Source organism: Salminus brasiliensis, chromosome 10, assembly GCF_030463535.1.
Source record: "Salminus brasiliensis chromosome 10, fSalBra1.hap2, whole genome shotgun sequence".
NCBI lineage: Eukaryota > Metazoa > Chordata > Actinopteri > Characiformes > Bryconidae > Salminus > Salminus brasiliensis.
This window is the reverse complement of record NC_132887.1, coordinates 13,921,783-13,944,541: the sequence shown is the minus strand read 5'-3', so window position 1 is coordinate 13,944,541 and position 22,759 is coordinate 13,921,783. Positions and strand designations below refer to the sequence as shown.

General features: G+C 38.7%; 1 protein-coding gene and 4 non-coding genes across 6 annotated transcripts; all 5 read left to right on the top strand.

The window, feature by feature from the left end:
* Nucleotides 1-10,889: 10,889 nt before the first annotated feature.
* On the top strand, nucleotides 10,890-14,792 carry stx11a (syntaxin 11a). Of its 2 annotated transcripts, none has more exons than XM_072690370.1 (2): nucleotides 10,890-11,172; nucleotides 13,302-14,792. In XM_072690370.1, exon 2 carries the CDS (start codon nucleotides 13,307-13,309, stop codon nucleotides 14,189-14,191), a length of 885 nt encoding a protein of 294 aa, XP_072546471.1. In that variant the 5' UTR covers nucleotides 10,890-11,172; nucleotides 13,302-13,306; the 3' UTR covers nucleotides 14,192-14,792. The 2 variants fall into 2 exon arrangements, with proteins under 2 accessions (XP_072546471.1, XP_072546472.1); XM_072690371.1 differs by lacking the exon at nucleotides 10,890-11,172 and adding an exon at nucleotides 11,192-13,212.
* A 1,758-nt stretch (nucleotides 14,793-16,550) lies between these two features.
* Nucleotides 16,551-16,633, top strand: trnal-uaa (transfer RNA leucine (anticodon UAA)). Its single transcript has one exon. It is a non-coding gene; the product is annotated as a tRNA-Leu (tRNA).
* A 2,170-nt stretch (nucleotides 16,634-18,803) lies between these two features.
* Nucleotides 18,804-18,886, top strand: trnal-uaa (transfer RNA leucine (anticodon UAA)). Its single transcript has one exon. It is a non-coding gene; the product is annotated as a tRNA-Leu (tRNA).
* Nucleotides 18,887-19,264: 378 nt separating this feature from the next.
* Nucleotides 19,265-19,347, top strand: trnal-uaa (transfer RNA leucine (anticodon UAA)). The gene has a single exon. It is a non-coding gene; the product is annotated as a tRNA-Leu (tRNA).
* A 2,238-nt stretch (nucleotides 19,348-21,585) lies between these two features.
* On the top strand, nucleotides 21,586-21,668 carry trnal-uaa (transfer RNA leucine (anticodon UAA)). The gene has a single exon. It is a non-coding gene; the product is annotated as a tRNA-Leu (tRNA).
* The last annotated feature ends 1,091 nt before the right edge of the window (nucleotides 21,669-22,759 follow it).

Sequence of the window (22,759 nt, the reverse complement as noted above, 5' to 3'; positions counted from 1 at the left end):
AGAGGGGGAGGGAGAGGGTGACCGTCCCGAGATGACTGCGGAATAAAGCTGCTCGTGGGGTGTGCCTGGACGGTCCGTACAGCCCTTCTAATTAGTGGATGCAGTTAGCTTACCTTATGGCACCTGATTGCTCACACAGGCCTTCACACAGCTCGTATGATCCAGTATCTAAGGAGACTAGGGAGACTGCACAGAATGTACAACCAAACACCAAGCATGAGCATAATGTCATCACCCAATACAATAACGCCTTTATAAAAAAATACCCCATAGTAACCTACTAGTGGACTTCTGTTATACTAGCTCCCCACAGCAACTGATTAACTGATCTAAACCAGCAAACCCCTAAATGTTGAATTATTATTATCCCAGTGTTCATATAAATGCTCCTGGTGCTCTTCAGTAATTGGGGATTTTGCTGGGCAGCTGTTGAGGACCAAATGAGTGACGTTCTGGAGCATCCATGTTATAGTTTATATGCTACTAATCCATGCTATAACATCATTTATTTAGACAGTGAAATTTCCCTGCTAGCGCTACAGGCTAATCTGTAGGTTTCCCGTTTTTTAGCTGGTGTTAGTAACTTTTGTCATTTTTTCCCTCAACTTCTTTCACAGGACCTTTGGGTTTAGTAAAGATTCAGAATTCACTGGAGTAACATTTGCAGTCTTAGAAAACATCATGCTTTTTACATTTCAGTGCTTCTTACAGTGCTACAGTTGAGCGAAGCAAATAGTTCAGTAGTGCTTCGATATTCCAGGGTTTGAAGTAGAAGAGGGTCCAGTTCTGCCTGATGTGACAGCAGTACTGAATCTCACTGTGGTTTCTTTTTCTTGTAGACTTCCCTCTGTTGTAAAACTAATGAAATGACCTAATGTTAAATTAATAGGTATATGCTATACTGAAAAACATCCAACATACTGTTATGTCAATCTATAGGCTTATATTTCAGTTTTTGTACTTCTGGTCACTGGTTGTGGTATGGTCTTTGCTTAATAATGGAAATAGAAGTAGACTGAAAACTTAAATATTTATATTGACTTATATCATAAGAGGCTTACATTCTTTAAAAAAATGTTTGTTAAAGGGTTTTATATAGAACCATGGCAACTGAATAAACCACTTGGTGTTCAAATGGTTCTTTGCCTGATTAAAGTGTCCTTTGGATTGATGAGAAAACTTTTTTTATTACTGGTTATGTATATGGCATCAGAATGTGTATGAGTTTGAATCAAAGAAGCCCTTTTCAGTACTTCACTGACCCAATTGTAGGTGTCATGTAGCCTTATAAATGCTTAATAAGTATGAATATGTATATGCAAAGTGTTATTTCATCAAGCATCTGTTGCCACAAATGCTGTTTTTGTAATTTCACATTAGAATTGACTTGTTGAAGTAGAACTATAGAAAATATTTTGGTGGCTTACGTAGGTGTCTCACAGCCTTGAACCTGGACATCCGTCCACCTCATTTGTTTCTAAAAAGTATCTGGTTTATCCAGATATTGTTTCTTTTGCATACTTCAGACATTGGCTTTTGTGTGGAGGTAATTCTCATGATCATTCCATGCAGATTTATTTTGTGTAAGTAACGCTGCACAGTAAAATGGTGCGTCACCACTCCTGCATTGGCCAAACTTTCCTTGACCTCTACATTTGGGGAAACTGTGCCCTGTGAGCACCTTGGTATCATTTTATAGCCTTCACTGTTTTGTAGTTAGCTTCATTTTCAGATCCTCAGTCAGCTGCCTAGAGCAGAGGTTGCCAACCCTGGTCCTGAGATGTTATTGAAGCAATTATGCTTCCAGCTCTGCACATGTTAGTGTTTTTCTGCTAAAACACCACTACTTAGGTGCTTATTAATTAGCTTTATTAGATTATCTGGATCAGGTGTGTTAGGAGCATGGTGAACACTTAGGGCAGGGTTCCTCCAGATCCTGGTTTGGAAACCATTGACATTCCATGAGTGTTAGTGAGCTTGAAGATACTTTAAAACTTAAAAGGTCCCAAACCTTTGAATATTCCACAATTACTTCTTTTTCTAATTACATGTTTATTTTTGTAATAAAATAGAAGGTAACTACATTAAAATTTTTTAGATTTAGTTTTTTACCGTTTGCTGCAGAAGTTCTTACTTGTCTTAAAGAATAAACAAAATATGTAGTTATTGAAACTCTATATGACCCTATACTCATTGTAATGTTTGTGTACAATAATTATGGAACATTTGTTTTTATAAACCCACTGTGGACATATGAGACTGGGTGCATATTAAGGCAAATGATGCTAAAACATCTTAACTATATATATGTAAAGAACAGAGACTTTGTGAGAAATCTCTTCAACTGTACACTTAGGATAAAGGGTGAAGACTCAGGTGAAGACAACATAGCTGTTGTAAACAAGTCATGTATGGCTCTGTGAGAGAGGACTACTTGTTTAGTTCATCTGTGGGGAAATGAGTCCCATTATGGGTACCAAGCTGTGCCTGCTCTCACGTCGACCTCAATTGGTCGGAAGTCTCTCGCTCATTAGGAAAAGACAGAAGTATTGCAAAGGCTAAAAATCCTGACGGTGAACTCTGGTATGCAAAAGCAAACATTAAAAAAAAAAAAAAAAAGAGGAAGCCTGTGATAGCCTGGACACAGAGTGAATTGAGATCAAGTGACTGGTCAAATGTTATTTTGGAGAGAAACAGACTTCATTATAATGAAATTTCGAGATTAAACAAGGCCATGTGAACTGAGCATCACGAGCATGGTAAACAACTTCCCACAAAATGGCCTGTAACGCTTCTCTTATGTTCCTCATCCTTTAAGGACCCGATAATTCAATATTCAATTTGAAGACATATTCATTCCTCTCTTGAGAAAGCCTGACCTTTAGGATGAGAGCTTAAAAATGCCAAATCATAAGCAATGTTTCATAAAACAGAGATATATAGAGCATATAATATGTTTGCTTGAAAGGTAGAAATGTGGCCTTCAGTATTACTGGGTACTGCACTGCACTCAGAAATCTCTCATACATAAGTCATACATACCAATCAGATATTTGAAGAGTATCTCAGTTTAGCTCATTAAAGTTTGAATCCAGTTTACTTCAGTATTTCACAGCTTTTTGTCTCATTGACTGACATTCAGGAGAAAACAGACAGTATAAGATTATATCTGCTGCACATAAGTCAAGTGTTAGATGACAGCTGGGCAGACCTAAGATGTGTCACCTGAGCATGCTGGGGGGCATTTGGACAATTTCTAATCCAGCAGGAAACAGATCACATCAGTCCACATTCAGATTTTGGATCAGAGTTAAAATCCAAGGCTGCTACTCACCCATGGGAACAAAAAATATGACACACTGGTCAAGCCACGTTCATAACCCCTATTGCACAGGAAAAGCATTGGAACACATGCTGTGTGTAGAAATATGAGCTGCAGGAGACCCTGCAAATGACTGGATATGAGAATGAAGGTCCAGGTTGTCCTGCTGTGTAACCTTCTCTCATCTGTAATCAAAGTTACTTAAAAAAAAATTTGATTCCCTTTACTGCAGTACCTTCTACTTTTCCTGGGAGGCTTTCTGGTAAATTATGGAACATTAATATGAGCTATTACTATTCAGCTACAAGGAGTCAAGAAGCTACTAATGAAATACCATTCTTCCAGGACCATGGTGCAGCATAAAAGAACACAACACTGTTCTTTTATCAAGACTACATAATGTGTATTCATTGCTATGACATGCAATGTAGGTATTTCACAGCCAGCATAGAACACTAGTGAGGCCATATACTAATGTTGGATAATTAGTCCTGTATCACGACGCCACTCTAACTCACCCCAAAGGTATTGGAAGGAGCTTCATCTCTCCAGAGAACACAGTTCCACTGCTCCACAGCCCAGTGCTGGGGGCTTCATACACCTAAAGCCAGTGCTTGGCGGTGGGCATGGTGATCCTGGGCTACTGTATGGCTCCTCCGAAGCATTTAGTTCTATTGGCAATGCTTTGATATGATTACACAGGTTGTGTGGGTGCGACTTATGGCAGCTGAAGTCACTAAAATCTTTTGGACATGTTACCCTTTGCTATTATATTTACAATACAATAAAATAAAAGCATTTGCTTTAAATGGTTCTGTAAGTGATGCTGTAGAAGAACCACTTTTGGTTCTAAGAAGAACCATGTTTGTAATAGAGATGTGTAAGTGTGAAGAACCTTTTAAGTGTCTTAAGAACCTTAAGATCTCTTCTTCACACTCACATCTCACTATTTCGAACCTGGTTCTTCATGGAAGAACTACTTGACGCACCTTTATTTTTAAAAGTGTGGAGTCACCTGCCCAACTAGCAAGCATCTTCATCAGTTTTGTTCACTACCTGAAACTTATTTCCACTGCACAGAGAAAAAGATGTAGTCAGCACTGGTCTGAGGAGACATTTCAAAACACATGACAAACATAAATGTTAATCCAATAAAAGTGCCTGAATCAGTAGTGCTGCTGTGTTGTGCTGCGCTGGCTCTCATACTTCGTTAATGAGATCAGTTAATTTAAGTCACAACTCACAGCTTGGCTAACCAAAAACAGCTGATGTTTGTCCATACATTACACAGAAGTACAAAGTGCTGCACACAGTAGCAAGATCTGCCCATGATCAGCTGAGCATGGGAACACAGTATATATATATATATATATATATATATATATATATATATATATATATATATATATATATATATATATATATATACATATACACAGTGCTGTGAGAAAGTATTCTACTGAAGTCTCATTTGCATATTTGTCATGAGTAAGTTGTTTCAAAAGTTCAAACAGAATACAAGAAAGCGACAACCAGAGTGACAAAATACCGTTTTTCAATGATCATTTTATTAATTGAAGAACAAATGTTTCCAACACGAACTGAATTAAAACCAATTAGCCAAATGATGTTGATAATTGGGATCAGCTATAATACACACCCAGGTTTGATTACTGTTGAATCTATACATTGCTTAAATAAAACATTTCCAGCAATGTGAAGTAGGATAAAAGGTCTGAACAAGCTGGACACTATGCTGCAATCAAAGGAAAATACAGACAAGATAAGAAAGCAAGTTACTGAAATGTCCTGTCCCATTTATTAAAAGGCCCTAAAATAAACAAACACTCCTCACTCTTTGTTGTTCCAGTCTGCAACAGAAATACATAAGAAACTTATTAATCAATTATAAATGTATTTTGGCTATGGTGTGATTGTTTATTGTGTTTATTTCTTTTTTGTTTTCATGTTTTGTTTCATGTTTTTCTTTTTCCCTCAAGTAGTTTTTCGTCACAATCATTTAAAAACCTCTCCAAAATGTCAATTTTACAAAATCTTCTTTACGTTCAGTGGAAGTCAATGCAAAAAAGATGATTTATTATACATTTATTCCTTTAGTCATTTTGGACCATTCCATTCATCGTGATATTTTGACACAAGTATCTCAGTAAAGAACAACTGCAAGATTCACATTGCGTCAAAAAGTGCACAACAAACATAAAAAAATGAAGGTACAAAGTTTTTGCTTGACAGTGAAGTTTGGACAGTCACTGCTTGCTAGGCCGCCGTTGTAAATAAGAACATGTTTTTGACTATTGAAAAGATTTTTTAAAAAAAACATCGAGACATTTTTGTAATTTGATTTATAGTTTGAAACACTACATCCTAGTGAGGCAAAAACAGGCAAATACAAAGTTGGTCAAGCAGTGAAGATGACTCAAACATTACACAACGTGACCTCAAGTTCTCTCAGTACAACACTAACTGAATCAACTATCTATATTTGGGGAGAATTTAACCACTTTTGACCACATTTGACCACTGCAGTTAGACAGACCACATCAGAGAGATTGTGCAGGGAGGCTTCTGAAGTAGTCCTTCACACGATTCAGATCTTTGTTTTTGCAGATCTTGCATTGTTTTTTTTATAAATGAAACAATAATGAGTTAATGAAACAGTAAAATGAGCAAAACATTTGATCAGTTCCAGAGATATGCTGCCATGTTTTTTTAGGTCTTGATCCTTCTTCAACCTCGGTCACAATTTGTAGTCAGCTACAAACCTTTATGATGGGTACATTGGTGATGAGGGCGGAAACGTGAAAATGTAAAATGTAATTTCCCTTATTAGCTTATCCAGTCAGTCAAAGGTTTAGCAGGTTCTGATGACTTCAGTCATCTGATGACTGCAGTCATCATAGTCAGTCTGCATGACTTAGGAAAGTCAAAATTAATTTTGAGCCTTAATATAACCCCCATATTTGGTATATGTAGAAAATGGGATACCTGTCAATTTTATGTTCGTAGGTTTGCATTTTAAACTGATCCTTATTGAATAAGACTTCTATAGACAAACTAAAATTTCAGACTTACGAAAATATCAATTTGCTCATATCCATGTTTTAATTCCATATAATCAGAAGAGCCAATAGCTAATATATTTCTTACTACAACGAACAAAAACTCTGATAAGCAATGATTTTCTGCACGCCATTATTCATTCCACATTATACATGTTCTCTGGAAGCACTGCAGTGAGGGAGTAATTCAGTAAAAAGAAAAAAAGAACAAGCCATTGAGCATACAGTGAAAATACCCCCACAAGCTAATGTAATAAAAGCTTGACATAACAGATAGGAAAGTGTCACAACATGTCTTAATGGAATTTTCTTCTCCTCTATATGTTAAATGCTTCTTTGTTTCAGGGGCTGGTTTGTCTTAACAGCACTGAGAAAACTTGGCCTCAGATAATACAACTTTAATACTTAATACAATAAGAGGTGCACTGGTTACAGAACAGTATTTCTTTCACTGTTATTTTAGCTTAAAAAAAATTGGAGGTTGCGTCTATATGGTTTAATAGCCTTATGTGAGCGGAACTGAGTGTTTAAACCATTAAGGGTTGACTAGGCAGGGATCTATAATGAGCAACTAGGTGGTCAAAAAACAACTGTGAATCATGATGCATGTATTTTGGGAGCGGAATTCATCTGGTGGAGCTTAGCAGAGGATAAGCATTTTTCATTTAAAGCTTAGTTGATCTTGGTTGAAGCAACCAAGACTTAAACGTTGGTTGGAGGTTTTCATGCCACAGTGACCCTAGACTTGATCAGTAGGGCTCTGGGCCTGCATTTGTGTAAAGCTGCTTTGTGACGGTTATAAAAGCACCATTAAAATAAAACTGAACTGAAAGTGTGGGAGGGGGAACTGAAACAAATTATTGGTTAATATTATTTTTCCCACTTCGTGGTGGATGGTGACTTAAGATACTGTGTTTTAGAGGACAGCAAAGATCACTGAATTATGGTGGAACATTACAGGAAGAACAGACTTTTAAATTACATGATGAATCATGCTTCATGTGACCAGACATGTAAAGTTAAATAGTTGCCCACAGGATGCAATTATGCACTACAGTTTATAAAGATTATCAGTCTTATATTATTTTCCCTTTTTCTTTTGGAACATTTCAGCTGCTCTTTACATTGTTCACAATAAACAGACTGACAGAAATGGTCCGAACTACTTTAAATAAAATCTCCTTAGCTTGTAAGGTTTTTTTTCCTGTAAAAGAAAAAACAGCATGTGGAATATGTTTGGGGAAAAATACGGTTCTCATAAAACACCTGTTTACATACGGTCAACCTATTCGCTCAAGCAATTCTGCTTTGGGAAGCACATTGAGCAGACTGTAAGAGGCCTAAACAATATTCATACTGATAGCAGAGGACCAGGAAAGCTCCATTCAAGAACAGGAGAACAACCTCTGCCCCAAGCAGGTGTATTACGACTTACGACTAGTTGCAGTATAGAGGCCAATTCGATACCTTGCACCTACAATGTAGGTGTAGTTACGTGCACTTATTTGCTCCAGAGTAAACATTTTGAATCACAATCATCTGACTGCAGCTGAACAAATCTGATCAGGATTACATTATATAATGTCATTAGTTTCTCCATGTGATGTCTTACTGACACGTGTGACGATGTTCTGCCAAATCACTTCACGATATCAACAAGCAAGTACTGCAAAAAACTAAACATCCTTCAGATCGCAAGTCATGAACCCAAAACATTTCCTATTTAAATGTTGGTTCCTATCTTATGTTAAGCTGTAATGTTAAAGTCCAGTAAAGCTAGAAAATACAGACATGCTAATGAGATGATGCAAGAAAAGCCCTTACACACAGCTGCATAAGAGAATTACTTTCACTGTATTATAACTTAGAACATGTTCCCAATTAAACAGCAAACACACAAGACAAAGACCTGCTGTACAATGACATTTTGACCTTTGTAGGAGGGAAGCCAGTTGCTTACATAGCTGAAAATTACGACCACCTAAAAATAATAGACAAATCTTTATTATTCCATAACGGATCAAGTCTGTAGTTGCCTTTTGAATCAACCCAAGCAATGTACCAGAAGCACTCCATTTCAGAGCTTAATTCACTAATACACATAAGCATCTATACTCAAAAAAAAAAAACTCACTATACTTTATGACCAAAAGTACCCAGACCATCCATCATGTTCTTATCCACTTCTTTCTGGTCAGGGTCATGGAGGGTCCAAATCCCTGGAATCATTGGATGCAAGGTAAAAATATTCTGTACAAGGTGCTAGTGCAACAGAGGGTACCATATGCACCCATACGATCACACACTCACACCTAGGGGCATTTTAGCACAGACAGTTGACCTACTATGTCAATTATTGGGGGTTGGTGTGGCACAGCAGATAAAATCACTAGCTGCCAGTGAGCTATTACACCATGTGGGAGACCAGGGTTCGGTTCCCAGTCTGGGTGAACGTATGCTGCGCTACACCAATAAGAGTCCTTGGGCAAGACTCCTAAAACTACATTGGCCCAACTCTGTAATATGAGTCACCTTGTAAGTCGCTCTGTATAAGTGCCGTAAATGCTGTAAATGTAAATGTAATGTAAATGTACAATGTGTGTTTTTGGGAAGTGGGAGGAATTCAGATTGGTCCCCTTCTAATTAATGCACGCCTAGTGCTTAATGGTTAAGGTGCACCCATTCCTGCCACAGGCATTTGGCAACTGTGCACACACTGATTGTAAGTAGAATATCTATAGAAATGACTGCCAACAGAATAGGATGCTTAGTTGTACATGACCCTCATGCCAAGTGTCAGCAGGAGCAGTATAAAGCCCCCAGAATTAAATCATAGAGTAGTGAAACTTTGGGTTTCTGATGCAGAACTAATCATCCGGCAACAGTACCTGATCTCACTAATGCTGAATGGCTGAATGCAATCAAATCCTTAAAAAAATAATCCAACTTCTAGTGTTTTGAACAGGTTGTGAATCAAACCCCATTCTTTGCTCTGCTGCCACCATGTGGTGAGGTCATAGAAAGGGAGATTCCTACAATCGTTCATTATTTGAACTGGGCACAAGCCAATACAAATGATCACCTATAGGCTGGGACCCATGTGTCAAACCTGCATGTGGCAACTTTTTACAGACTGATTTCTGACTAAGCAGAAGACAAATCAGCTATGTTTGGGTTACATGTAAACAAACACACTGGAGTTGCTAAGGCCCAGGCTATGTGGGCTTTTCTATGCTTTGATGGCTGCAATACAGGAGAATGCAGAGTCAATCAGGCACACTAGAAATTGGTGAGGGTGAGGAACTTTTTCATGATCTAAAGAAGCTTTCACCTGATGTAAAGGTTGTTTACTAGAACAGCCAGAATCAGTTCTTCTATAGCATCACTAAAAAATCCATTTGCAGCACCTTTATTTTTAAGAGAGTAAGTTCACAGAAAATCATTGTCTACCTACCAGCACCTTCCCATAATGTCGGTGTTGCCCTGCAGGTAGTTCTGTAGGGCACCCTGGTCCTGGCGACACCCTGCCTCCCAACACTTGTACCTGTACTTCCAGGTAGATTCCTCTTTGTGCTTTCTATTGCTGCAGCTTCTCAGTGTGCAAATGTTTAAAGTACACAGTTGTTCTTGTGCAAAAATACCACACTGCCTCTTTCACTTCTACAAAGGGCACTTAACTTCCCTTTACAGGGTCCAGTACGTATTGCAGATGTTCAATGACATACAATATTGAATCTTGAACATAGAGTTATAAATGTCTGGGAGGAGGACCACTGCTGAAATCCTGTGAATAGAGCCTCTCTGACATCCCTAAAGACAGTCAGCCACTACATTATACTGATGAAACTTTTCAGGCTATGACTAATATGAGGAATTGCTTAAACACTGATGACCACCACAGAGCATGATTTGAGGGTTACTATACATAGTTCTGTTTCAGCTCTGAATGAAAGTACAAAGACCACTCCAATTTCTGCAGGCCAATTCAGCAGCGTCTCTACTTACAACTCCACTATAACTATTTAGAAATGGGAATTTACAAACCTGATCCTGCATGTTTAAGGGGAAAACTAGCTCAGATCAGCAAGGTCTGGGAAGGCATCACATACTTAACATTTGATGTTAAATATTCCTCGTGTTATAGTGTGCTTGGGTAGAGAGTAGGTCGGGTTTTTAAACCCGAAATTATGTTAAAGCGCCGAATGACAGACATGTAGGATCGCATGGTATGCTGTGTGGTTTAGCAGTAAAGATATGGGATAGCCAGGGTTTGGTTTTGAAACAGGATTATTGCTACAATAGTAGGGAAAAACAAGGCAACACGAGAACGGTCAAATAAGCGGAGTTTGGAGGCGGGATCTGGCAACCCGACGTGGGCAGGCTTCAGCAGTCAGAAGATAAGAATTTTAAATCTTTTTATTATTATTATTTATTAAAGCGAGCGCTAGACTGATGAGTGACATTCGACCATTATGAACTTGCCTTCGTTTATTATATATATATATTTTATAGCTGCAAATTAATACAAAGTGACTGAGTCTAGCCTACCTTTCCCCAGAGCTCAGAGTTTGTCGTAATGCTGAGCAAACGCTGGTGTCGACGAGGCTCAGTAGAAAAGTCAACCACTGCTACTTTCGGAAACTCCCACTAGTCACTTGTCTGCTGTTTCCTGCAACGATGTTAGAGCTATGAAGGAAGAGAAATTAAAAAGTCTTCTTTAGCTGAGTTTTAATCAGCAGTTTCTGGATTGTCCACAGATGATGAAATAAGGTAGGCTGCTGTGGCGTTTGTCTTTATTATAATTTCACACACTGATATTTCAGTCAGAGATTACGTTGAATTAATATTGTAAGAGTTTCATTTGCAACTTTGAATATGTGGTGAAGGAAATCAGGATAGCTGTTAACGGAACATGAAGTTTGATGCTAAGGGGGTTTGTTGGCAGTACGTGATGGCTGACTAGGCTATGAAACGTGCTCAACGACATTATGCTTGGCTGATGTGAGAGCCCCCTTCACTGTTGCGTGTAGTGTATGTGACTGGGCTTGAATATGGGCTACATATAAAAGGATCCAAATGTCAAAAAAATGACCCTTAAAAGCTTTTGTACATAATCAGATTTACTTAATGTATTCTGTGGTCTTGTATGATCTGCCCTTTCATTTTAATCAGTAGTCAGATTTTACAATTATTTTATCCATTAGTATTGAATGTTTTCTAGTGGAGTGTTTTAGATTCACATTAAGATTAAGGTGTTATATAGTATTGGTGGTGTCCCGATTACTGAGTAAAGAATGCAGTAAAGGGAAGTCCCCACCCGTAGGTTCTGTATTTGGTTATACTTGGTCTAGGAAGTGAGCATCATGAATGCATGAGTTCCACTACTCGGAAAAAAATAAGTAATAACTGTAGCCCAGTGGTATTGGCATGTCTTTGTAATCCGGGGGGTTTTGCAATGAAAGGGGTTTTTGGTGAACTAAAATTACTCCCACACAGCATATGATCTCAACTCAGAAGTCACAAGATCAAAATTTGCAACAGCATTCATGGCCTATATGTCAACTCTCAGCATCAGTGAGTTATAACACGATCTGGGTTTTAGCGAACCCTATGTAGGCCTATCATGATCATGTCATTTTAGCAGACAATTACTTGTCACTGCCATGTCATCTTTTTTCCATGTCTAAAGTGGCCTGATTGGCTGGCTGTCCATCTTGCTTCGTAACTCTATAGCCGATTATAGGCCATACTGGCATGAGGCAATACACAGCACTGTTGTGAGCACATACACACTTGCACAAATATGTACAGTTATACAGAATGATGTGTCATCTTAACGTTGTGCGTTATCATTTGTGTGTTGTTCAAAAACATAACAGCTGTATCGTTTATCATTCAGAAGTTACAGCAAATATATAGATTGTTTTACTCGACTATTTACAAAAGGTATCTCTGGTACTATGTCCACTACTGCTTTGTTAGAATTAGTTACATACAGTTGTGGTCAGAACATATTATACACTCATCATAGACATAAATGTCATGGCAGTGGTGGGCGTTCAGTGATTTTGAGGATATGTGAGGATGTACAACATACATCTTTAATAGAAGAAATCTTGAATACAGCAAACCTAGTGTTCTGTTAAGTGTCTTTTAGCAAGTTGCACCTTGACCACATTCTTTTGGTAGCCATCAGCAAACCTCTGGTTGGATAACTCACGTCTCTTCTTGGCAGAATTGGTAGAGTTCAGTTAAATTTGTTCATTTCCTTCGGGACTTTGGGAAGGTGTATTTGGGATCATTATGCTGTTAGAACACACAATCATGTCCAAGTTTAAACTGTGTAGCGGATGGTTTGAGGTAATGCTAAAGAATTCAGAGTTAATCCTTTCTTTATTATTCAACCCATCTTTGTTCAATATCAGTTCCACTGGCACCACCATGTTTAACGGTTGGTACAGTGTTCCTTCACTCCTCCAAACTATCTCTGGTCATTGCAGCCAGACAATTCAGTGTTTTTCTCATCTGACCATAAAACATGTCAGTGTGGCCAGCTGTAAATTTTAGTTGAGCTTGAATGACGTTTTTCTTTCTTGGATGTCAGCCTCTCAGTCCATGGGGATTTAAGCTGTTGTTAGATCTGTTGCTGTTTTTGTAACAGTTGTCTCAATGAATGTTTTACATGGTTTCAAATTAACACCCAGAATTCCACTTTGTTGGGAAGTACTGTGATGGTGAAATTCAACAGCTGTAAATTCGTGATTGTGGTCATCTTAAATAACCGCGATGAGCTCAGATAAGTGCAATCAGGTGATTATGTAACAACAGCCTTACTCTGTGGTATGACTTGTCAGGTCTAATCCCTGTACAGCTTACTGTGTTCTCTTCTGATTTTGTAGGAGAAATGAAGGACAGGCTGTGTGACCTTAGCGATGTCAAATCTAAAGTCTCCCAAGAGGTGCAGCTCTCCTCAGAAAATGGAGAGAGCGCAGACAATGGCGAGCTGGAGCAGCTTGCGGTGGTGTTTGAGGGTGAGGCCGAGATAGAAGATGTGTTCAGGGAGGCCCAGTCAATGCACAAAAAAATAGCCCAACTCCGCACTGAGGTGAAGAGGCTGGGCAAGCAGAACACACGATTTCTCACCTCTGTCCGCCGCATCAGCAGCATCAAACGGGACTCTAATGCCATGGCACGCAACATCAAAGTGGAAGGGGAGAAGCTATATGCAAGGCTTCAGCAGATGGACACACTGTGCAAAGAGCTGGAGGAAAAACATGGAGCTCACTCTGCCTTGGTGCGCATGGCGCGCTCCCAGTACATCTCTCTGACCGGGGCTTTCCATGAGGCCATGTCGGAGTACAATGAGGCTGAGATGGAGCAGAGAGAAAACTGCAAGATGCGCATCAAGAGGCAGGCGGAGATCATGGGCAAGGAGGTGACTGGGGACCAGATCGAAGAAATGATTGAGACTGGCAAGTGGAATGTGTTCTCTGATGACCTTGTCACAGACGGCCGAGCGTTCCGATCAGCGCTCCATGAGATCGAGAACCGTCACAAGGAGCTTGTGGAACTAGAGGGCCGCATACGGGACATTCGTGATCTCTTTTTCCAGCTGGCTCTGCTGGTAGAAGAGCAAGGGGCTATGGTGGACAACATTGAGGCCAATGTTTGTGCAACACAGGAATTTGTAGGCAGAGCTACCATCGAGATAAAGAAGGCTGTGAAATACAAGAAGAAACACCCCTGCAGACAGATCTTCTGCTGCTGCTTTCCGTGTTGCAATAAGTGATGATTAATATGCATCAGTGCCGTCTAATGCCTCGCCCTTTCACAATCGTGCCTTTCACAACAACAGGTCTGTTTCCAGATGGCACAGTGGCTTTAAAGAACAGTAAAGTTAACTGTGCTGTTGAGCATTCTTGTGCAAAGCAGCAAACTACTGTTATTGCAGGAGGGTTGTGTGATTTACAGGCCTGCACATTTCACCCCCTTCACCTCTTTCTTTGTGCATTTTGATTACTTCCTCGTGCTGTAGAGTGCTGTAGGCCAGCGGACTGAGCTCGATAAGTGTGACCAAACCCAGTGTTTTGTTAACCACAGGAGCAGCAACACATTATCTTCATAATAAATTGTAGCACTGTTTCTGCTGAATGAATGTTAATAAACATGTGTGCTGTGCCTCTTGAGAACAGTTCTGATGGACTGCAGTAATGTATATATACTTGTGTCAGTGTGTTTTTAAAAGTATTTAAATGGTACTGTGTCTGCAGAGAGAGAGAGAGAGAGAGAGATTTGATGTCTGTCAAGTAGGCACAAAGAATAGCTAATAAATGATTATGCCTGTCATTAATATTTCATTGTTCTTAATTTAATAAAGTGTTTGACTTTCATAGTGTTTTGTGTATTTTTGTACCGACATCTTTCCACTTCTCCATTTCAGGTTCCTTTATTTAACTGATGATAGAAAAGAGAGCAACACTTGCATGTTGCATCAACAACGGTTACTGAAATACTATAGTGGGCACTGAGATAAGGTACTGACCAATATTTGAACTCAAATGCAAAAGAATTATACAGACATGAAAAAGACTGCATATATATAAATACTGGAATCCTGAATTACATCTCCTTTGGCTGTGCCTAGTTTTTAGATATTGATACTGCCACATTGGCCTTAAAGGGCCCTTACTGTACTTTTTTTATGTGGTATGTGTTTATATACACATATGTGTGTGTGTGTGTATATATATATATATATATATATATATATATATATATATATATATATATATATATATATAAGCCCAATATTGCCATGACATTTACGTATATATATATACGTAAATGTCATGGTAATATCGGGCTTTCAATTAACTGTTCTTGGGGGCAGAATGAGTGAGACCATACATCTTTAATGTGGGGAAAAACATACTACATATTCATACAGCATACCTAATATTTTGTCACGTGTCCCTTAGCAAGTTGCCTAGATGCTTTTGGTGGCCATATACAAGCTTCTGATTGGATATTTGGCCATTCTTCTTGACAGAATTGGTAGGAATCAGTAGAGTTCTTGGTTTCCTGACTTTTAAGCACAGACCACATATTTTTGATAGGCTTTAATTCAGGACCATCAAAAGTAGTATCCATTCTGCAGTCACCTCTGAGGTGTGTTTGGGGTCATTGTCCTGTTGGAACACCTGATTGTGTCCAAGTTTTAATCGATGTGGTCAGCTGCAAACTTAAGTTGAGCCTGCAGGTTTCAGAGCAGGGGCTTCTTTCTTTCCTAACTTGCTGGACTGCAGACAGTGGTGCTCCAGTAGCTCCAGTTTGCCAAAATGGCTATTTTACATACAATTGGTTGAGCTGATTCTCTTGGTATCTGTAGTTGTTTAAAAATGGCTCCAATAGACATTGCTCACTTGTGTAGAGCTGTGATTATTCCTCTCAGATCTGCACAGAGCTCCTAGGACTTTTCCACTATGCTGTGTATTGATCAGTCTAATGAGTGCTTTCAGACAAACTCTTTTTATGTGAGCACAGAGAAACTATCAGCTGTAGTCAATCATGATCACTTTCAGTAAGATGAAATGCATTGGTTATTAATGGCTGTATGTCTATTTTTTACACTCTACCCTTTTGACCCTGTGTTTATTTCAGAAAATGTGAGTCAAAATCTTTTTTTTTTTTTTTTTTTTTTTACTTTTTTTTTTATTGTGTATTGTACTCACCAGAAAAGGAACAGTTCAAAAAATATTTGAAAGCCCAACATCACCATGACATTCATGTCCATGACAAGTTTACTTCTGACCACATCATCAAAGGGGAGCCTGGCCTTGTAGCTTAAAACAGAAGCTGACCTGAAACTCCAGAGCAGGTTCTCTGACTTCTGTCCCTTTCTCATACAACATACTACAACCATATGTTAAACTTGCAGAGACAGTCATGTGTTCAAGCTTCCTGAAGCTCATGGCATACAGTTGCTGCTGAGTCATAGCAGTGCTGATTCAATTTTGCATGATTTCTGATGCCTTAGTTGTGTTGACCTTCAAAGAAACTGCACTACCCCTTTCCATTTATCTTTATATGGCTGTTATGATTTTCACACTTTTAAGTAAAGTAATTTCATAAATTAGTGTTAGGTGTGTACCAGGATGGCCGAGTGGTTAAGGTGTTGGACTTAAGATCCAATGGATGTATGTCCTTGTGGGTTCGAACCCCACTCCTGGTAATGTGTTTTAAAGAGAATGTTTGGAGCTCAAGCTGCCAGGCTTCATGATGATGGTACACTGCTGAAGAGACATGTAGGCTACATCAGCACATATCAGTAATATCTCAATATCTCCATGTGGGTCAAAGGATAAACTGAGCACAATTTAATAATCTTATTTTTGTGTATTTCCAGACTCCAGACAAAGTGTTTTGAAAATGTCAGTGCCTCTCAAATCGACCCCTTGTTTTTTTTTTTTTTAGAGCAATTCTACAATGTACAATAAATCTACCAAGGTGAGCAAAGTAGTCCGGTCACAAACAGGACAGGTCACAGGCATTAGATTTGTGGTAATTAACAACGTTCTTGAAAACACTTGAAAATCCACTGCCCCTCTTTTTTGTCATTTTCTATGGATGATGCACCTATTTTTAAATGTTTTTTTTTTAAAGATGTGCCCTTTAATCATCAGTAACACTTTATTTAAACTTAAATTTAACTTAATATCCCCACCAACATTAAAGTATGCTGGTAGCATCAAAATCTAACGAGCCACTATACAAATGCAGAAGGTCAAGAAGAGAACAGGTATCCCAATACCAGTCCTTTTCTAGCACCAGTCAGGGAAAGGGGGTCACCTGCAAAGAGAATAAAATATTAATACTTCCAAATAAAGTCACATGTGCACACAATCATGCACTAATAAATAAAATAAATTTAAAATAATTTTTTTAAGTATTTTTTTTTGTAAATGAGTGTCTTGCTATCCCTTTCTGTTGTGACACTGAGAATTTCCCCACTGTGGGACTAATCTTATCTTAAAAGAAACAAATACTAAAATTAGATTAAATATAACCCTCTACAGGAAAACATGGGCAAGAACAAGGCAACCAAACTTAAGTTGAGCCTGCAGGTTTCAGAGCAGGGGCTTCTTTCTTTCCTAACTTGTTGGACTGCAGACAGTGGTGCTCCTCTAGCTCCAGTTTGCCAAAATGGCTATTTTACATACAATTGGTTGAGCTGATTCTCTTGGTATCTGAAGTTGTTTAAAAATGGCTCCAATAGACATTGCTCACTTGTGTAGAGCTGTGATTATTCCTCTCAGATCTGCACAGAGCTCCTAGGACTTTTCCACTATGCTGTGTATTGATCAGTCTAATGAGTGCTTTCAGACAAACTCTTTTTATGTGAGCACAGAGAAACTATCAGCTGATCACTTTCAGTAAGATGAGATGCATTGGTTATTAATGGCTGTATGTCTATTTTTTACACTCTACCCTTTTGACCCTGTGTTTATTTCAGAAAATGTGAGTCAAAATCTTTTTTCTTTTTTTTTTACTTTTTTTATTGTGTATTGTACTCATTGTTCACCAGAAAAGGAACAGTTCAAAAAAATATGTGAAAGCCCAACATCACCATGACATTCATGTCCATGACAAGTTTACTTCTGACCACATCATCAAAGGGGAGCCTGGCCTTGTAGCTTAAAACAGAAGCTGACCTGAAACTCCAGAGCAGGTTCTCTGACTTCTGTCCCTTTCTCATACAACATACTACAACCATATGTTAAACTTGCAGAGACAGTCATGTGTTCAAGCTTCCTGAAGCTCATGGCATACAGTTGCTGCTGAGTCATAGCAGTGCTGATTCAATTTTGCATGATTTCTGATGCCTTAGTTGTGTTGACCTTCAAAGATCCAATGGATGTATGTCCTCGTGGGTTCGAACCCCACTCCTGGTAACTGAGTATGTGTTTTAAAGAGAATGTTTGGAGCTCAAGCTGCCAGGCTTCATGATGATAGTACACTGCTGAAGAGACATGTAGGCTACATCAGCACATATCAGCAATATCTCAATATCTCCATGTGGGTCAAAGGATAAACTGAGCGCAATTTAATAATCTTATTTTTGTGTATTTCCAGACTCCAGACAAAGTGTTTTGAAAACGTCAGTGCCTCTCAAATCGACCCCTTGTTTTGTTATTTAGAGCCATTCTACAATGTACAATAAATCTATCATTTTCTATGGATGATTTTTAAATTAAAAAAATTAAATTTTTAAGTTTCAAAATAAAAGTCTTTTGCATTTCCATTATGTTTTCAGTACGTTGCCCCTCATATCGCTGTCTATAACCAGGAAAGGTCGAAGCTATCCGTGAGTTTCGATGATTACTTTGGGCTTTTCTGTAGGAACCAGGATGGCCGAGTGGTTAAGGCGTTGGACTTAAGATCCAATGGACGTATGTCCTCGTGGGTTCAAACCCCACTCCTGGTAGTAAAGGACTTCTTTTAAAGAGGCGATTAGATTGAAAGTGGAGCTGATCTTTCTGAGGAGATCTATATAGATATATATATATATATATATATATATATATATAAGTCATGAGCGAAGTTCGACAATATCTAGAAGTTAGCAACGCGGGTCAAAGGACAGCTTAAGCATAAACTGAACTGAAGTTTGTCATACACAGAGAGCGCGTCACCATTTGGCTTTTATCATAATTATCATTAATATTATTCTAATTAATCTAATTCTAGAAGTGGGCGATCTACTTAGGCCACGTGTCGCAATCTATTGAGCGTTAGTGTTGTGGTGCTTAACACCGTTCTTGGTTTTGTCACGGCCCCTCCCTTCCCGACAGGCTGTATAAAAACCAGGATGGCCGAGTGGTTAAGGCGTTGGACTTAAGATCCAATGGACATGTGTCCGCGTGGGTTCAAACCCCACTCCTGGTAATTAGCTTTGCTTCTTTAATAGTTACACCAAAATACACGTGCTGTTGTCTCACAGCGTCACGGGCTAAGCTGCTCTCTTTGCAATGTGCTCCAATAACAGAGGCATTAAGAATGCAGATCAGGTTAGTAAGGACACTGGATTCATGTTCTGACAGTGCTGAAAAAGCCCTAAATTCCTAAATTTACAATCCTAAATTTACAAGGGTTTATATGTTTTAACATAACTTGCCCTCTCTGCTCCCTGCAATGGCTGCCCACTGCTCAGGGCATGTGTGCTCACAGTCACTGCGTGTGTTTCACTGGTGTGTGTGTGTGTGTGTGTGTATGTGTTGACTGCACAGGTTTCTATCTGTGTCCGACACAAATGGTGAACATCAGTGTCTTGGCGGTGTATCTGTACCTAAATAAAACTTGCAATGAAAATTATAGCTTTGCTAATACCTTAGCTTTAAGATATGATACATATCTGTGTTTCATATTTCTCCATGTGACCTGAAAGCACAGAATGTTTGGAGCTCAAGCTGCCAGGCTTCATGATGATAGTACACTGCTGTAGACTGCATGTAGGCTACATCAGCACACGCTGCAGCTTTAACATGCTTCATCAAACCCTGAAATATCTCAAGATCTCAATGTGGGTCAAAGGATAAACTGAGCACAATTTAATCACATCAAGTAGAAACTCCTCAATAATAATCTTATTTTTGTTTATTTCCAGACTCCAGACAAAGTGTTTTGAAAATGTCAGTGCCTCTCAAATCGACCCCTTGTTTTGTTATTTAGAGCAATTCTACAATGTACAATAAATCTACCAAGGTGAGCAAAGTAGTCCGGTCATTTTCTATGGATGATGCACCTATTTTTAAATGTTTCCAAATTAAGGCAGAAAAACGCTTAAATAAAGAGAGGAGATGTGCCCTTTAAACATCAGTAACACTTTATTTAAACTTAAATTTAACTTAAATTTAGCTTAAATTATTACTATATCCCCACCTAAAATCTAACGAGCCACTATACAAATGCAGAAGGTCAAGAAGAGAACAGGTATCCCAATACCAGTCCTTTTCTAGCACCAGTCAGGGGAAGGGGGTCACCCGCAAAGAGAATAAAATATTAATACTTCCAAATAAAGTCACATGTGCACACAATCATACACTAATAAATAAAATAAATTTAAATTATTTTTTTTTAAGTAATTTTTTGTAAATGAGTGTCTTGCTATCCCTTTCTGCTGTGACACTGAGAATTTCCCCACTGTGGGACTAATCTTATCTTAAAAGAAACAAATACTAAAATGAGATTAAATATAACCCTCTACAGGAAAACATGGGCAAGAACAAGGCAAACAGCAGAAGACTTGAGAAACTTGTCAAACAGAAATATTTAGCCAACTACATTTGACAAACATTAACAAACAAAAATAGTACAATGTAACTGTACTCTCCTGCTGTTAAACTGACACAGCTTTATCCAGGTCTCAGAAGAAAGCAGCGTGCAAACCCTGGAATATGTCTGAAAAGAGGCCTACAAACAGGACTGACCAAACAGCCAACACTGAAAGGAAGACCAGTTAGATTAGACAAACCTGTTGAAATCTAATAAAAAAATCCTTTATCTTTGCTTTGGAAAGCTTAACCATGAGGGAATTGCTGGAGGAGTCGTCAAACTGTGGCCATTGGACCTGCAAGCAGCCACAGCAAGCCAGAAGTGGCACTCCGCTTTTCTACCATGGGGAAGAAATGTATTTTTTAAAATATGAATTTTGTAAATATGCATTACAAAATGTATACAAATGTATAAATTAATTATTGTATACAATTAAATGCCCATACCCCCCCCCCTCCTGCGTTTGTTGTTAATTACGTAGCGTTTCATTGTTCTGCCACTAGATGTCAGTCTTCACCTGTAACAGCGTCAAATGAAAACCCAGTTGTGTCTCCTAATGGAGAGGCACAGCGAGGGCAAGTTTAGCGTTTTAGGATACCAGCATATGCAGAAGATGTGTAAACGTTTTGCACATCTAAAATTACATCTGCGTGTCTTTTTAACAGCTGTCTCGACCTCTACAACACAGTCAGGGACATTTTCAGACATGCTTTGTGACCCCCCTCCTCCCCTCTCACTAGAGGGAAGCCTCATTTTGTGTTATCACGATGTTTCCATTATTTTGTCATCAGGCTTCAAACGCTGTTGATATCAATGAGCTTTGGAGGCAAGTTATTAATTGTGACCGTGTGAACCAGGATGGCCGAGTGGTTAAGGCGTTGGACTTAAGATCCAATGGACGTATGTCCTCGTGGGTTCGAACCCCACTCCTGGTAATTAGCTTTACTTTAGGAAGTGAACTTGTGCTTCTGCAGAGATCCTGTCTGACATACTTATTTAAAAGATCTATACATCAGCTAAACATGTAGGGTTGTTACACACTGTTTGCAGGTCAGAAAGGTCGCTGGCAGTGTGTGTTAGTCAGCAAAGTGCTCTGAATACCATAAATGGAGGTGTTCGGAGTGTAAAATGATCTGGGACACATTAGATCATCTAGGTCATACGTTTGTGTATTTTAAGATGCACTGTGGTGTAAAGTTAGAGAATGGCCATTCCAGTACACTAGGATAAGGAACAGAAGATGAACAGTCAATTACATCTAATGTTTTAGCATTGGCTTAAATAATAGCATAATGCACTATGTGTCCAAATGTTTGTGGACACCACTTTCTAATGAATGCATTTAGCTACTTTAAGTTGCACCTATTGCTGATACATATTTGCAAATACACACACAGCTTGTCTATTCCCTGTAGAAGTGTATTGCTAATAGAATAGGAAATTCTGGAACAGGTCGACATTAACCTATTGGAACCTATTGTTAGGTGTGTGCTCGAAAGATGTAAAAAAAAAAAAACAGAATTGAGCTGTAGAATAGTGGAACTGTGTTCTCTGGTGCTCCATCCAGTGGTTTTGGAATGAGTTAGGGATGAGGTGGGGTGGTGACCATCTAACATCCTGACCTTACTAACGCTCTTGTTGCCAAATGCAGTTAAATCCTCAAAGCAGTGCTCCAAAATCTAATAGAAAGCCTTCCCTGGAAAGTAAAGACAGTTACTTCAGCAAAAGCAGGATAAACTCTTTTTTCTCCCATAAATTTCCATAAATTGATTTGATGTATACATTTTGCACATATGAACTTGCATTTGTGGTGCATGTCCATTGAAAAGTTGTCACACAATGCTATTCAGTAGACTGGCCTCTACAACAAGTTTTGTGAATTTGCGTTCTATCTCTAGAGGGAAGTGTTGAGTAATGAAGTTAATAACGTGTGCTTATCCTTTATCATTAAGCATTCCCAGTCACTCCAATAAGGAGGACTCAATTTCCACAAAACTCTATTACTAGACAGAAAGGGCAAGTTGAG